This window comes from Amphiura filiformis, chromosome 15 (assembly GCF_039555335.1).
Source record: "Amphiura filiformis chromosome 15, Afil_fr2py, whole genome shotgun sequence".
Taxonomy (NCBI): domain Eukaryota; kingdom Metazoa; phylum Echinodermata; class Ophiuroidea; order Amphilepidida; family Amphiuridae; genus Amphiura; species Amphiura filiformis.
Window position 1 is genome coordinate 20,614,571 of NC_092642.1, and position 18,941 is coordinate 20,633,511.

Here is an 18,941-nt window from a genome sequence, read left to right on the forward strand (position 1 = left end):
ATTTCGTTCTGGTGCACCAGAACGAAATTCAAATTTCACGATATCTTTGCTAAACGAATTAATCTGCAAGAGATATTTTGTACATAAACATTATGTAGCCAGAGGTTTCCAGTGATATAAAAATCTCAACTTTTTTTGAGAAAAGTGGGGGATGAGGCTGTGGATCACGAAATGCCCCTTTAAGGGTCAATTTTGTCTACCTATTTTTAAGTGTGTGTAGGCCTATTTATAATAAGTCGATAAACTAACATGAAGAAATAAAAATATATACATATGTTTTACTTAAAAACCGTAATTGCAAAATAACAGCAATTGTTTCAGCCTTATGAATAGGCCGAGTCGAATTTTAGGCTTGTCTAAGTCACAATAATGTTTGTTAAAAAAATGTTTATCTTCAGTAGATAGCGTTCGACATACATGGCATAGCGCTAATTATTGGTGGCGTCGTGGTGGCGCTATACCGTGAAAAGACTAAAATTTCCCTAAGCAATACATTTATTAAAAATATCATATTTATAACACACATAAATAGGTGAAAATGTACTGTAATTAAATATGTTATTATAATATGTACCATTTTTGAAGTTATATATGACAAATATAACATTATATTTAATTACTTTAGGGAAGTTGTTCTAGTCCTAGATTCGTTAGGGCCATCGCACTCTGGGATTGATGTTGTTATTTACATTTTCATTGATGGAGCAGAGCAGCTGATGTGAGAGATAAATTGTTTGGATGCACACACATACCTGGGTATTAATACATTGTTTTGGACGTCAAGGTAGATTTCTGGATACTCTTTATATCGTAGGTAATCTGAAGCATTTACAAGCTTTTATTCAGGTCATGTTTTACGTACGCAGGTACATGAAGTTGGTAAGCTTATGATGAAGGTGATGAATGCACCTGTCACTGTAGTGGATAGTGTATTGACTTGTGTTGTGTGTGTACATTTTGTATGCAGGTACTGAGGTACTGTGTTGTATCCACAGAGCTGCATTACAATGTATATACATAATACTATCCAGTTGGGTTAACTCAAGTGGCTACTGAATAATACCATGAAGTTGCTTGGGAACTCTAGCTCTGAATTTGCACGATAGTTACGCATTTTGATGCTGTGTTTATATATATATATGAGACTACGTTGCTATCGTTTTTTCGGTCGGTCAGCGTTGTTGTGCGTTGATATTTTTTGCAATGAGTGAAAATTTTGGATGAAAGTTATTTTGAGTAAAGATTGCCCATTTTGAGTCGGCCAAAATTTTGTTGAAGAGTTTTACTTTTGATGTGATCACCCATTGTGATTGCCTGTGTTTATTTCTGAACTTCTATTGCTTTACACGGTGTCATGCTATAGCGAATCTGTCTAGATATTGAATGCAACGGTGTCTAGCCGCGAATGTGAAGCTCATTGGTAGGCAAATTAGTGGTTAGACTCAATTCTCAAGCAACCATGAAGATCAAGTTATGCCAGGCTGTGCTAGTGCAGTATCGGACTACCAGTAGTACAGTAATTAAGTTATAAAAGAACCCTAACGGATAAGCATCTATGAGCCCCCTCCGCCCCCCAAAAAAAAACCACTTTGTTTCCTGTAAGCGCCGCATTTCATTTTTGATGGCTTATTGTGCACATTTGAATTTGTTTCGCTAAAACAAAGAAAAAAAACCCGGAAAAATCGCAAAAAAAGTAATATAAAACACTACTGGAGTAAACATTTACACATTCAAACGAGCATAGTGAAAAACTACTGCAGGTTGAAAGGGGGTCATAAATATTATTGAATATGAAGAAATATGATTTTTTTTGTGTCGGAGAAACCCACTGGAAATTCCCATTCCAATTTGCAGCGAATTTTTTCCATTTCAAGACATGGATTTAAAAAAAACAACAAAAAAAACATTTCACATTTGACTTTTTGGACCTGCTACAGAAAACAAACATGTTTATATTTGGCCTTATTAGAGGCTTTTTGGGCTATCCTTGGTACTCAGGATTTTAAGAATATTCTCATTTTTGTAGTTTTTATCGGTACTAATCAGTTTGCATCCATCATGTTTTTGATGTCTTTTAATATGTGGTCATGTTTTTTGAGGTGGGACCCAATTGTGTCACATCTTGCAATTTGTCAAAAATGAACTCCTTTTTTGTATTTCTGATTATATTTCAAAAACTTTTCACCCAAACTAGTAAAAGTATACATTTTTAGAAAGCATATATTGTCATGATTGCAAATCTGTAAAGTTTGAGTGGATATACAGGGTGTACCAAAAATATACAGGGTGATTCCATTGAAAAATACCGAAAAAATTTAATTTCTTTACCACTTCAATATTTCTACATAGTATATTAAATTGGAAAATGAACTTGATATTTGAAATGTACACAGTTAGTCCTTTCATTAAATATATAGTTTGCACTATATTTGTTAAGCCCATTGTGTTATACAGGGTGTGAAAAAAGTTGTATTTTAAATTTTTTAATTTATGTAAAATTTCACTAAGTGCCATTAAATTTGGAAAATATATTCAATATAGTTTAAAGAATTGCTATAATATCAAATTTAAATATCCAATTCCTATATAGGGTGTTCCAAAAATCAATATACAGTGAATAATTAGTAACAAAAGGTACATGTACATGTAGGCATATACATGCACAAATAGCCTACATCAATAAACTTTTAACAATAACCAGATATCAATATGTCATCAGATTAAATCCTTTGACTGTAATAATCTCCTTTGAGAAGATTTATTTTATAATTATTTCAAATATAAAACAATATTGAAATTTTTTTCATATGCATGCAAAATTTAAAGCCCATTTTATTGCATGACCCACATTCCACTGCATTAATTAAAAGCTTATTAAATCCTTAATTACTAAGTTTATTAAGATTAACTAGGCAAAATAGTTATAGAAAGTTAAAAAATAAGATTAACATTATGCAAATGCATTTTCACTTCTACTAGGCAACAAAGTGCATAAATTTTATTAATGAAAACCAACTTCCCATTGGAATTACACAGAGCTCCTCCGCTTCCGGCTCCTCCACTTCCGGCACCACCCCTGACTAATTAACTTAATTAAGCTGTTGTAATTAATTAATACATTTGTTTAATTATATTTGTTATTAATTCATTAGATTAATAATTTATCTTCAAAATAAGACCAAAACCATTTGTTCATGATGAATTTTAGCAAAAATATAGGAATAAGAAGACAAAATGATTTAGCAAAATGTGACAGCACCACCTTTTTTAGGGTCCCAGTTTAAAAAACATGACCATGTGCAATCTGATTTTAAAATGTGTGCACTAGTGTGTGCAGTTGTAATTTTTTATAATGTTCGAGTGCTGAATAAATATAATAAATGAAGTGAAGTTTAACAAATTACGATCAGTGATTCGCTTAGTCAGAAAATGATCTAGAGAAATCTCATTTATTTAGTCATTGTTGGAGGAGTCCAGCCTATTTTATGTGATCAAGCTAAATCATGAGTCGTTTGTCGCTAATACTGATTTTGAGATAGTCTCAGAGTTAAATTCTTTTATTACTATTCTGAGTTTCCAATTCCAAGAAAATAAAGATCTGTGAAAATGGCATACAAATTACAATGCAATTGATTAACTTCTGAAGTTTGATTTTGCTAGACAAATGGCTGCTTTTGCTGAATGGCATTACACTCACAAAGGGCTTATGCAGCCAGCTGTAGGGAGTATTTTACACACCTACATTTGTAAATACACACCCATTTTTTGCCCACATGGCCTATATCTTGTACACAAATCATTAATTTACACACCCAGGTTTTTGAATCTACATACCTAAACCTTCAAATCCTACCTACATGTTAGACCTTGACACTCACACTTGTCAATTTAATTTGATCATTTTTTAATTATGTTGCTTTTAAACTAAACCTCCCTGAACCAACAAAAGTATAGACATTTCCCCAAAATATTTTGGATTGGAGGCTCGGTGCTGGAGACAGCGTGTTAGCTAGCCACTTGTCATTTTGGACAGGCAGTTTGCTCCTGGGACAGGCAAAATTAATGCCTGTGATATGGTTTAATTAAGGGCTGGGGTATGAACGTTTGGACAGTATTTATTGTGGGACATTAGAGCACATCAGACATATCGAATTGCATTCTGAATACGAAGAATGTCATTCTGATATAAAATAATTTTGATTTTTTGAAATTCGCAATTTAATACACATTTTATGGCAAATGATTAAAAATTGATATTTTTTATATTTAACAGTACTTGAAGTAAACTTTATAAATCTGATGATTTATACTTAAAGTGTATGTAGGTGGGATGAAAAGCCGACGATCAATTGAAAATTTTGACCTTTTCGTATTGAAGATATGGATTTTTTCCCAAAACACCAAAAAAAAATTAGGTCTTTTGGGAAAAAATCCATATCTTCAATATGAAAGGTCAAAATTTTCAATTGACCGCCGGCTTTTCCTCCCTGCTACATACACTTTAAGAATATGTCATTAGATTTATATAATTTACTTCGAGGACTGTTATATATCAAAAATTTGAAAAATATCAAATTTTTATAATTTGTCATAAAATTTGTATTATATTGTGATTTTCAAAAAATGAAAATTATTTGATATCAGAAAGACATGCTTCAGATTCAGAATGCAATTCGATAGGTCTGAGGTGCTCTCATGTCCCACAAAAATACTGTCGAAACGCTAATAAACGCCATTTTAGATCCCTTAATGCTTGAATAATTTCTGTGAACCAAAACAAGATCAGACAAACAAATCAAGGCTAAAGCTAGCAATAGCTATATGAACTTACTGACCCCCCCCCCCCAATGGGGCAGGTCTGATTTTTGTTTTCAGAGTCAAATTTTGGACTTACATTTTTGGTTAAAATGACAGACACTTGTCAAATCCTAGCTGTAAAAGTCCCTAGCTGGAGAGAAACCCTAACCAAATAATTGTTATTCCATGGCCTAATGGGTAGCATGTTGTCAAAATCCCAGATTTAATATTGTGTATGCAATAATGTTGCCCGATGTTTCCCCTCTTTGCTTTAATTCTGCATCTTATACTTCATATCGGTGATTGTATTTTGTTTTTGTTTTCCTTTCATTTTTCAGGTGAATGAATGATAGAAAAAAGAAATACATGGTGCTATTTAATGAAACAGTACGTAATCTAGCTTCTGTGATATTGTAGAGCTAGATCAGCTGATTTGATGGAGCTGTACTGCAATGGATCATACAGTTAATGTTATTGGTGCCAGCGGTGATCCACTAGCTGTGAAAGTTGCAGGTCAGTGTGGATTTTATGGGATGTTTCGGAGTTGTATCTACTTCAACTTTTTATGTATTTTGTATGTCAACTTTTTGTTATGATGATGCAATTAGCATGCTTGTAAGACAATGTGGGTGTGGTGCTGATTATTGCCAATTTTTTACAAAAGAAAACTTTAGACCATGGGGAAAGGGCACTTGTAAATTTTTAAATTGCATTACAAGATGGGTATCATGCAAGAAAACAAGTAAAAAAGGTACATTTCAATGCTGTAAATGCAAGCAATGTATTGTTGGTTAAATAGGCCTATTTAAAACACTCCAAAAATAGAAAAATGAGAGTAGGCCTACCGTATTCGTTCCATTAACCACCCATGCCCCTATAAGCGCCCCCGCCACTCCACCCAGCGACTTTACTAGTACACACTACACATGATCCTCTATCATTATGTGCATGTTTCATGCAACATATCAAACACAGAACATCTACACATACAATGTAAGATCCATATTCTGAGTGATTTTTTACAATATATGCAATAATGTAAACATATAAGAAAATCAAGCGCCCACCCAAAATGACTTAGTTAAGCGTCTTGGCCTGTTAATGGAATGAATAAGGTAGTATAATTTTTTTTTTCTTATAGGAATATTTGTTGAGGGTTTGAAAAATACAAAGAAAAGAAAAAAGAGACACATCACATGCGATCAAGCAAAATCAGTCGGAACTCGGAAATATTAAATTTTCAGTTTCTTATAAGATAGTAAAAAGCATTTACAAAGCTGCATTTTGCAGAAAATCCCATTGAAATTGAACAACCTGTTCCAAAGATATGAGCAATTAAAGAGTTTCCAAAACAATTGGAAAGAAAAGGAAATATATTTTTTCTATATGTTTGGCTATATCTCAAAATCGATATTTCTGAGTTCCGACTGATTTTGCTTGATCACATCACATACATGTATGTGTATCAGTATTATTTTTGTCCCTTTCCAAATGAGTCTCTTTTTTATGTCATAAATGACGTCATACCTACAATGTCTTACAGATGGAATGCTGTTTGCATTCATTTCTTCATCTTCAACACTTTTATTATTAATTCTAATTCTTTGTACTCACTTGAAAATCACCGCATGCATAGCGAAGTCTATGATCAATTTGCACTGCACATTTACATGATAATAAAGTGTCATGGTCATTTCCATTTTCAATGTAATTTTTTTAATTCAAATTAACTGTACATTTTTCTCTAGCACATTAATTGAATTAAACTCCCCTTGAGCTTGAAATACAATGTAATTTTTTTTACAGAATGATTATTTTTTTAATAATGAAAGAGACAAACAAAAGGCAGACACATACCCTCCACAAAAACATTGGGAGTTTGATACCATACATGCAGCTTTACAAACATGTGTTATTATATTGTAATGTTTTGTGGACTGAGGGTGCCTGCCTTTCGTCTCTTTCATCAAACAGACACTCATTTAGATGCATATGCTGTGGTATTTTAAATGGCTTTAATTGAAATGAGAAACCTATTACTGAAGTCATGGTAAATTATCACATATCTACTCAGCATGTCTGTTGATGCTATCAGCATCAGATCTTGTTTTATTACAGTACTCAGCACTCAGTTAATATGTATTAATGTAATATGATCTCTTGACTGGTTATAACATCAGATCAGTATGTATTTTTTCTATACATGCAGTAATAAGTTGCATGACTGGAATGAATATCACTAAACACAAATAGCACTTTTTTGCATTATCTTTGGTTTTTGGAGACATTAAACTTATGGTTTGGAAGGGATGTTATTAATAAATGTAAATAAATGTAGATATTTATATAGCGCTTTATGCCGTAAACAGCCTCAAAGCGCTTTACATTTATTCCGCCGTCATTAGAATAATCAGAACCACGTTTGCAGCCTACAAATGGCGCAGGGTTCATCAGTACAACGACTGTGACTACCCCTAACAGCTTCCCATTGCACCTGGGTGGGGTGAGGCAAGCGAGGCAAAGCGCCTTGCCCAAGGACACAACACGGTGGCGGGGCGGGGACTCGAACCCACGCACGTCAAGCAAGCTCTCAGATTATGAGTCCAAGGCCGTATCCACTGAGCCACCGTGCCCTCTCAATTCAAATTATTCAAATGATTGATAATGAGCTGATTTTGAAATTGAGTTTTTAAAAAATACCTTTTGAAAAACAAACAGTTGATTTTGATGCATTTCAAGCAGGCCTGTAACCAGGGGGGGGGGGGCTGGGGCAGACTGCAGACCCCCAAATCGCCAAAGGCCCATAAAGTTTTGGTCAAAAAAAGGTCCAAATTTCAAAATCAGCCCCCCAATAAATCCTGGTTAAGGGCCTGGTTTCATGGTATGCAATATAAGTTTGTTGTACATGCGTGTACCAGTAATGTATCAGGCAAGGAGAAGACCACCCTCCCCACCGGACAGCTTTTACTGGGCTGGTCAGCTCCATCTACCAAGCAGAAATTGACCAGAATTGTCTTGAATCTTCTTTTTAAAAAGCCCAGTAAACACTGGGATTTGGGGCTAAAATATTGTAAAATTGCAAACCGGTCTGGTAAAAACACAAATTTCCATGTAAACACTCTGAGATTAACTGGACAGAAATGATGCTCCTTAAATTAAGAAATGTTTTAATTTTGCTAAATTCTAAGGCAGTAAGTTTATATGAACATTGCGAGGCAGTAATTTTATATGAACATTTAGATCATGATTTTGTGGTATGTGTACTAGGGCAGTGACTCAAGCCGGGATATTCGGGTACCCGCCCGTTTTTTTCCCTACCCGGATACAAATTCCATTTACGGATTACCCAATTAAAAAAAAAAAAAAATGCTAGGATCATTCATTGTTGACTTATTCAACAAAAAAAAAAAAAAAGTTGTAGGCCTATGTGTTTTTAATAAATTTGTACTCATGTCATACTCTTTTAATGATTTCAAAATGCATTGAATTTGTATCCATTTTGAAATCATTAATAGAGTATGACATGAGTACAAATTTATTCAAAACACATAGGCCTACATTTTTTTTTTTTTTTTTTGAATAAGTCAACCATGAAATAAATAACTTAAAAAAAGAAAGAAAAGAAATTAACCTCGGGTACCCGAATACGTCATTACCCGATAGGTCACAGCCTTAATGTGTACTCCCATGAATTCTTTACCTTAATACTGTGCTTATATGTGTTCTAAACTGGTTAATTATGTTTATTATCAAACAAAATAACCATTTATTCACACTTTGCAGATCAATGTGACATGAATGATCAATTATGATTATGTTTGGATGATTGAACACTCAATATTAATATTAGAGTCCCAGGCATTTTGACACAAGTATCAAGTGCATTGAAAATAAACTAAACACTTCTGATAGCTATTTAAAGCCAGGCCTAATTTTTTTGACTGATGTAATTTTTTGACTGATGTAATTAAAAAATGAGGGTGTGGATTTTCAAAATAATACTAAAATATTTTATTTCTGTAAGTTTTGTATGTTTGACAAAATAATTATGCATCAAGTATAAATATATCAATTTTTGGTTTTTTTAAATCCAGATTAAAAAGGTTTGGGTATGCGGTTTTTTTGGGGGTCAGTAGGGTAACGCATGGCCAAGTCAAACAATTTCTTTCTGCGCCTGATTTCATCTTTATTTTGCAAATGCAACCAATGTCAAAGGTCATTTGTACACGGCATAGTGCTTCTGGCAATGCAAGAACCCAGGCCAGTAAAAATGTTTATTTACTCAGAAGGTATACTAAAATGCCAATATTTCAAAATGTTTTTTTTTGGTATAATTTCTTTATTTGTGAAGTAAAATGCAAACAATTTTGTGTGAAGGAGATGTCCGGATTTCACCAAAATTGTCATTTTTTTTCTACGGGACCTACATGAACCAAAATTAGATAAATAAAGCTTTTAATTTTTGGATTGAGCAACCAGGTTTTTGTTTTTACATAGATAAATGTTCAAAAACTAAAGGCATATTTACAATATTTGGAATGACTTATGTTAATCATGGTCTGTACTGTGTGAATAATGTTATTAATCAGAGTATTAGGGTTAATTAATAATCAATTTATCTCAAGCTTGTTGGTTGAGAAACACAGTTACATAATTAATTAATGAATTAATCATGTGTGATCTGGCATTCCAATGTGACTATGGTTATATTCATGACTACACTTCATTTCTCTTCAAGATTGGTAGCGACTGTACGTGGCTGCATCACAACTCGAAAGTGCCCCTAATTGTACACATGTGTGATATGCTCAGTGAGATTAGATTGGCGTGCACAATTCGGTACTGGGACCAGCCAAATACACACCTACATGTAGTCCTACATTTGTACACTGTCTTGTGAAAGGAAATGAAGGAACATGTGATACAGGGTGTCCCTGAAAGAACTGTATCGTCGTAAACTGAATTTTTGGGTATTTTAACACATAAACCAAACATAACTAAATAGCTGATGTGGCTGAGGAATACATCAGCTATTACATACATGTACATACTTTTTGAATTTTGACAATTGACTGTTCCATTTTTGAAATAAAAGAATTTTACGAAACTACCTCATTTTCAGCCCGTTCCACAGAGCCAAATATCTGTCAATGACAATAGACGCATCATGCGCTAATGATACGCAGCAATTAGCATTCCGAATACAGATCATCGATTGATATTTGAATTTGTGGAATGGTTTCAAGATGAGGGACTTTCGTAAAATTCTTACATTTCACAAACAGTGTGGTCAGTTGTCAAAATTCAAAAAGTATGTAATAGCTGATTTATTCCTCAACCGATCATTTCCAGTTTGCTTCGCTCGCACCAAGTTTGTTGCAAATATGACTCTATTGGCCATTCTGGGGTAGGGTGCGGTGGTCTACATGTAAGGGGGTGGGGTACACCCCTGTGATAAACTGACTCTACCATTGTAAGCAGTAATCTAAATTGTAAGATATAATTTCCTTATTCGTTCCATTAACTGCCCAGAAGTGCCCAGGGCGCTTAATAAAGTCATTTTGGGTGGGCGTTTATTTTTGGCATCAATTGTTTAGGCCAACAAAGTATAAAAGGCCCAAAATATTCATCCATCATCATCAGTGTGTCATATGATATTCAGACCATGATTCAAATATGCATGGGCAGTTAACAAACTAATATCACAGATTGCTTGTTGTAAAGGCGCTTATAGGGGTATGGGTGGTTAATGGAACAAATACGGTACGTGAAAATGTAGTTCTCTCAATTCTCACTCTAAGCTAAGTATTTTATAGAGTTAAGAAAATCAAAATGTTTTGTTTTAAAAACTAATAAATGTCTGCTTTGCACCAGCAGCTACATATACTTTGTATTTACCAATTTTGTTATCTATTTTCTTTCCTTTTTCACTTTCCTACCACTTTCACATTTTTCTTCCTTCTTTTTTTTTTCTTTTCTTTTCACAATCATCATATTTCTGTTTTCTTAAAATTTATTTTATACTTAATTTGCTAATCTTTCCTTCTGTATTTACACCTATCCTGCATTTTGCACCTGACTGACACACTTCTGCCTGACTCCCTTCACTTGACACCCTTCTGCTTGACACCCTTCACTCAACCTTCTTTCTTCTGACACCTTTTGCCTGACACCCTTCACTTACCTAGATTGATGTATTTTAGAGCTGCTAACTGAAGTATCACCCATTGACGGTCACTCTAAGCAGTGAATCCAATAGTGACCACAGCAGTGACTACTTTGACCCCCAGGCTTTGACCATTCAACCCAAACTACTGTTGAATGAGTGAAGAGACTTTGAACCTGGTCGTCCGGCCATGATATGCTGAGCTAGCTGCATTCTTTGAGTGTCGATGTGCTTTATTATAACATGGAGTCTGCAGTTGAAAATGGTATTTGTATAATTCGTAGATATAGAAATGTTCAATGTTTTGCACAATTTGTACTGTTGTGAGTTTGTATTGTGATTGGTAATTTTTTTTTAAAGTTCGGTTTAATTTATATTGACACGTTGTCGTTGATGGCTGCATTTGAGTTCTTAAAGACAAACTATGTGTGAATTTTTACCTGTAAAATGATATGGCGATGTTAAAATAACAAGGAGGGACAATGAAAAGTGATGGTGCCTGGGAAACAAACCCTGAAACCCAGCACCCTGTACATCTGTAAGTTTTAATTCATTTGACTCGGTTTAATACAATATATTTTTATTTTCAATAAAATGAAAATCCAAATTCCATCGATGTACTTTTTTTAGCAGCGAATATTATTGGAGTCCTCAAAAATATTCATCTGCCTGAACATACAATGACAAAAGAATAGTTTGCTTGAAAATATTGTTGAATTTCATGGAAAGTCTTCACAAGTTCTTCACAAATCACATCTGAAGTTATATTTACATTTTGTATAATATTTCTATTAACCCTACAAAATATATACCAAGTGTTCTGTTGTATTTTCTGTGTTTTTATGATCAATTTCAATGACAATGGCACCTAATTTTGTATTCGTCATTCATTTTACATACAGAATACATTATTATGACATTTTGAAAAGCATGATATATATACATTGTTTATCAAATCAAGGCAAACAAATCAAAAGGGACAAATTCAAAAGATATATAATGATAAAAGCATTTTAATAAATGAGATCAAAGATGTTTTTATATTATAATGGGATAACGGTCGTAATGGGCTTAATTTTGACTTTGGCAATCCAGATATACTATATCAAACAAGTGTGTCATAGTATACAAATATTTACTGCTCATGAGGGATCTGGTGGAATCTATTGGTCCCCGAGGTGAACTGGAGACCGTGAGCCTACTATTTCCCGAGACCGCCAGGTCGAGGGAAATAGTAGGCTCACGGTCTCCAGTTCACCGAGGGGACCAATAGATTCCACCAGATCCCTAATTTAGAGCAGTAAATATTTGTTTTATATCCTTCATTAATATATTCTTTGTTCATTAATTGGTTAAATAATAGAAAGGCCTTTATCATAGACATAGGCCTAGGCATAAATGTAGGCTAGGCCCTAGCATAGTCAAGGCTAGGCTAGGCTTGCCGTGCTTTGTTTTGATTGAATACACGTAGGCCTACATGCACAAAGCACGCACACAATTGAGTGGCTATAAAGCTTACCGTTGTAATGTTTTAACCTCTACAATACCGCCGTGAAACGAGTAACCATGTTCTCTGTTATTTCGCCGTCAATATTAAGATATTGTTCCTGATGTAACTCAGATTATGTCATTAAACTGCCGTATTTTAGCTGCACTTCTGTGCTGCTGCTTGTGTACTTCGCAATACAACACGACTTGCTACACATTAATACCCCAGAACCGTAGCAATATCCCGCGTATGTGGCGAGTTGCACCGACCGCTAGGAACTGCGACGCTGCTATGAGGTCATACGCTCAGAGGGAGTATAGCAAAAAATATCTCCCGGGGAAATAGCACTTTGAGTCGGATTTTTAACTGCTTTGCAAAATAGCAAAACTATTTTTGGTCACATGATACTCGTTTAACCAATTAATGAACGAGAATATATTAATGAAGGATATAATGGGGTTTAATGCATTTGGCTTATCTATTTAAAGTCCACACTCCCTCTGTAGAAGATGTTAGAAATATCTTCCACAGAGGGAGTTTGAATTTCAAATGGAATTAGCACATTAACCAACTCTTAAACTTACCTACCCTAAGCTGAAACTTCAGGTTGAATTTTTCTTAGAGGGTGTATGGAATTCAAAAAGAGCTGCCTAATGTGCTCATTCCATTTGAAATTCATACTCCCTCTTTGGTAGATATTTCTAATATCTTCCACAGGGGGAATATGGATGTAAAATAGAATAGTCCACTGGTAACCAGCTACAAGGATGTAGATTTTAGGGAGGAGTCAGCCATTAGCCATTAGCTATTGATTGTATAATTTAGTGGTGAAATGGATCAAAGCAGACAACCTGCCAAATGGCAGAATAATTATAATAAAAGAATACAATGAACAGGTAAATGGTTTCATGAATTGAGCTGTGCTGTATTTGAAATATTTGACACACATGAATACTACTCCGGATTCCAGAAATATACTGCACTGATTTTTTGGGATTAAAAAAAAACCATTTTCTGTTTTGTCAAATGAACATAGCCAAATAACTCCAAATCCTAATCCTTTAGTTACAACTAAGTCAAATATTTCTAGGCCTGTCAAGTATATAAGCTGAGATAAGTCTTAACCTTACTATGTCAGAGTAGAATTGAAAATGTGTTATTGATATTAGACTTTGTACAAGTCTTTAGGCTCAAAAATAAAAAATAAAAAAGCACCCCAAAATTTGGCCAAAGATAAAATTTTTAGATAGATTGCCAGTTACATTAATACGTCCAACTAAAGAATTAGAATTTGGATTTGTTTTATTTGGCAAAACAAGATTGGCAAAGAAACATATTCAACAAAAAATCAAACTGAGTTTGGAATTTGCGTAGTTAACCAAAAAAAAAAAAAATGCTGAAAAGAAAGTGAATATGAAAGAAAAAATTGTGGAAAGAATATTGATTTTTAGGGTACACCTAACATCAAGGTAACATGTTTTTAAGCATGATGTACTACAATGTTAATATATTTTGAAAGACAATCCACTGTAAAAAATGTTTTCATACTACAGTGTGTAGACAATTTTGAGGACAAAATCTGAAATCAACTGACATATTGAAATACATATCTTATCAAAATGTCAAGCACTAGATTTTGAATAGTGCTCTGAGCTGAGGTGACAATTAACTAAGGCAAAAAGCAGGCCGAGTTGAAAATTATATAAGCTGCTTGATATTATATTATAAATAATGGGCAAATGTATGTCAGGTTAATTACAAACATGGGATTAATACCTACAGGAACATTTTTTGAATTAACTGTCATTTTGGAAAAAAGTATCATGTTCAAATTCAGTCTTTTGAGTTGAGTTTTGCAGAATGTCTACTATCAGAATTTGAAATTCAAGCCAATTGGACTATTCCATTTAAAATCCACACTCCCCCTGTAAAAGAGTTTGGAAATATCTTCCACACAGGAAATATGGATTTTCAAATGGAATGAATCCATTATCAGCTCCATTTGTAACTCACCCTCCCTCAATGGAAGATTCAGGTTATATCTTTCTCAGAGGGTGTATGAAATTCAAATGGAGCTGATATTGTGTTCATTCTATTCGAAATTACCGTAACCACTCATCGGGTATAAGCCCACCCTCTTAGATGGCAGATTTCACTTTAAAAAATGGGGGTGGGCTTATAACCGGGGAAGGGCTAGTGCTTGAATTTAAAAATATGAACAATCACCCCCCCCCATTTGTATATGCCAAATGTACCAGTAATTTCTATCTTCTATGTCAATTTCTTAAAATTATAAGTGTGGAATGTTAATTATCAACTGATATTTTTTATATTTGTTCTTAAATATGAGAGCAAAGCATTGATTTGATTTAAGAACTTGGCCAAAATTTAGTACATGTACTGTACCTGAGTGCTTGTCTCATATCCCTGGTTCAACCTTGTTCCCAGAATGTTTTGAAAAATAGGGGGTGGGCTTATAGCCGAAGGTGGGCTTATACCCGGTGGTTACGGTAATACTTACCCTGTTGAAGATGTTTCCAAAATCTTCCACAGGGATAGTGTAGATTCTAAATGGAATAGCACATTGTGTTAATGAAAATGATGCAGATAGCTGAAAGAAAGTAGGTTAATATGAATATATTGATAGACCACAATTACTACACAAAACCTATTTTTGCAACTCAAAATGGATGATTTTTTGATATAATTGCAATAAGCATTTTGAAATTTTGATGGAAATAAATTGAATAATAAACTGAATGAATGCATTTTATGATGTAACTAGTGGATTTCATAACATATTCTGATATCAGCTTGTAGTATCTCAGAATAAAATTGCATTCAGAATGATCACTGTCATACAAAATCTGCATATGTCTGAGACACTAGGCAGAGCAGTCACTGGGTAAAGTGTTGTGTGCAGCTGGGGCAAATTGTTGATCAAAATGAGACTACACTAGGCAATTATCATGATAGCGTATGCAAGGAAAAGAAATTACTTCAAATTTAGTAACAAAGTACATGTAGAATTTTATAAGAGAGAGAATAACACTTTTTTTTTTTTTTTAAAAACAAAATGAAATATAAAAGTAAAGATTCGCATGATGGTGGTCATGGGCTCCTTTGCTTTATATTAGGGTAGATTTCACATACAATTAAGAGAGCTCCCTCTTCTGAAAATCCCAACAAGAAATAAGAATCTATGGCCTGGGATATGTATGGTTTCATTTGTGTCTTCAGGCGAATTTTTACGATATTGCTTAATTCTTTCTCTCAAAGTGTTGCATAGCTACACACCTGTAGGATTAAATACTATATTTTGTTATTCCAATAATACATGTAGGTTTGAATCAAAATATTAACATTGTCTTCTGTATGACACTTGAAAATTTAATAAAGCTAGACTTTAGACACATGCTGTAACCATAGTGATTGTGATGTAGACTAAATCAAATGGCTAGGGGCACAGTGTCGTCTGCTACTAAAATCAGATTGAAGTGCTTACAAAGGAGATTGTTTCACACTATTATTATGTTTTTAAAGGCAGAATGTTTTATTATGTTGTGATGTTGGGTTTTAGTGTTAAATATCAAAACAGAATGCATCTTTTCAAATGACTTAAAGGCCCATTCAGTTATTTGCTCATCTGGACGATCGTAAAAATCATCAAAATTCAGATTTTGGTACCTTTGTCATTGTCATAGATGTGCTAACATAGCATGTGAGTGGTTCAGCCGAAAGCCGTGTATACACCAAGCCCCGCTTGGCCAGTTCACCACAGAAGAACTTACTTACACCTGTTACTTTGATTGAGACAGAACAGAATTTACATGGATAAATTTTAACCTTCACTAATTCCCTAAGGAACTTGAACCAAAAGTGGGGCTTCCACTTTAAGACAAAATAAGACATTTTACACGAATCTGTAATTTAGATACTGACAGTATCTAAATTAGCTACATGTATTTGAATGGGGATCAACTTCGTCAGTTCTGCTGTTTTCTTCGTTTTCTGCCAAATTTGTCATTTCAAAAATACCAAATGACAATTTGAATGACTTATCCTTCACTTTAAGCAATTTATAAACAATTTTAATTTTTTCACACTTGCGCTGGGATCACTGAATGGGTCTTTAAGATTTACCTAATATATTGTGAATGTTCAAACCTGATTAAATATAGAACTTGCAGTTCAAAAAGGAATACATTTACTTTTATAGTTGAATGGATGAAGCTGACCATACACTTCTGAAACAATTTTTATCATGTGATATTTAAAGGATGTAACCACAACTTCCCTGTACAGTATATAATTTTGAAGTGTAAAATCCATCAAGCCGCTGAACACAATGTCAGATTAGTAAATTCCTCTATTTAAAAAAAAAATGAATGAATGAATGAAATATAAGTGATTGTAAGTTGTTCACCAAACAAATAGTTGCAGGACAAATTATAAATTCATATACCCATGCAGGGAGGCTCTTGGACCTTGATTAAGTTCACATTGGGCTCCGGTGAAATCCATACACCCCTATGGAAGACATAACTTTAATCTCCCACACAGGTGGTGTAGAGTCACCCATTCAGGTAACCCTATTTGAAATTCACACTCCCTGTGTGGGAGATTATTTGTCATGTCTTCCATAGGGGGTGTATGGATTTCAATTGGAACAGCTGATTTGTATTCAAGGGTGTTGCAAGGTATTGGACACCCCTTGCAGTGATAAGCTCAAAATTGTGGTTTTGATGCTCCATGCATGAGTCCCCCTTTCACCATTAGTTCTCCATTTTTGCACACCCATGGAAATGGACCAAACTCCAAAATCATTGTCCCCTACATCAAAATGCTTCAATACTGTCACATTACTGTACCAACATATTCCCTCTTAATAAAAAAAACCAATCTCTTTCATGGTGGTTGAATATTCTGTAATTTTTTCTGTACGTTTGTCTTCCCAGACCTAAATGAACAACTTAAATATTCTCACTGCCATCCAATTCTCTATTTTTGTATCTAATAATAATTTCACATCCTGTTTTGACCAACAGCCAAGATATTCGGCAAGAAGTTTGCCCGCACCAGTAAATTTATTCACACTAACAAACTATGGATGCACACAATTCCCACGCGAGACTGCGACGTGCTGATGACGTTTCCAGAGAAGACCGACGATGACACACTCATGTGGCTGCTGTCACGAATGAGAGCTCGGATGCCAGAGTTGGGTGTTCACGTCAGACATCATGGACATACTGGGGTCTATGGGTTTTATCTAACAGCAGAATATGAAAAGTGAGTTGAGAACATTCAAAACAATGTGTTTTTAAGTATGAATTGTTTTCTATTGGGTTTAAAATTGGCTTTATTGCTCTCCTTCATCCCACAATGTGTCCAACACATGTCAAGGGTTTTAATCCAAATTGCGCTCTCCTTATTAAAATTTTGGCAAAAGCAGCAATCTTGAGCAATTGTGGCTGTTTTTGAATGTGTAAACAAAATTTTAACAAAATACAGGTCTAGTTAAAAATGAAGAAAGGAAGTGGCCTATATGTAGGGCTGCTAAGAATACGCAATTGCGTTATTTGCAGCACAATTTGCATATTTTGGCTCCAAATGCATTTTTTGACATCTTAGAAAAAATCTTTAAAAAAAAAAAATTTGCGTTTAAAAAAACAATCGCGGATTTGGAGAGTCCCTTGACCTAGAGCAACAGCAAAGTACTGCAATCATTCGTGGTTGATTTTTAAAAATTTGGCAAAAAGTTACCAAAAAATTAAAAGTTTGTATCCAAATGGGACCGATTTGTAACTTGTGTTCACTTCAAAATCTATAAGGAAGACTCCGGCAATCACAACATTATGCCTTATATGTAAGAAAAATAATTTTCAAGCACGAATCACATGGTTTTCTTTAAAACAAACTCATAGTTACCATAAAAACAAATAAAAACATCCGTCACTCAACTCGCTATATTCGAAAATTCCGCGGAAATTGTTGAGTGCAATGACGTCCCAGTCATACAATGAAGGCTGACGACAATTGAGTACATATTACCATTGCACTTGGATCATTTCGGCGCAGGAATTTTGAATATCGCATGTTGAGAGCCAACTGTTTTTATTCATTTTTATGGTCAATATGAGTTTGTTTTAAATTAAACCATGTGATTCGTGCTTGACAATTATTTTTATAACATATAAGGCATAATGTTATGATCAGGGACAGGCGATTCGCGCGGAAAAAAATAGCAAATTGCGCAGAATTGCGCGGAACTCTTTTTTCAGTGTAAATCATGTATCCCTGCCCATAGGAAAAAAAATAGCCAATTGCGCGGGAAAAAAAGTTACGCGCAAATCACCTGTCCCTGGTTATGATTGCCGGAGACACCCTTTAAGATATAGACTTGTGTACAAAACCAATGCATTTTTATATCTTCAATAGATTATGCAGTGATCACAAGTTACAAATCGGCATATGTATGTGCCATCA

At 34.3% G+C, this 18,941-nt stretch overlaps 1 protein-coding gene across 1 annotated transcript in view; it reads left to right on the forward strand.

Annotated features, from left to right (window-relative positions):
• The first annotated feature begins 5,151 nt into the window (after nt 1–5,151).
• Nucleotides 5,152–18,941, forward strand: part of LOC140171376 (anoctamin-8-like) — a 53,768-nt gene continuing 39,978 nt past the window's right edge. The window contains exons 1-2 of the mRNA XM_072194620.1: nt 5,152–5,310; nt 17,501–17,744. Coding sequence (XP_072050721.1) covers nt 5,250–5,310; nt 17,501–17,744 — 305 coding nt within the window. The 5' untranslated portion in view covers nt 5,152–5,249. The remainder of the gene's footprint in view (nt 5,311–17,500; nt 17,745–18,941) is intronic.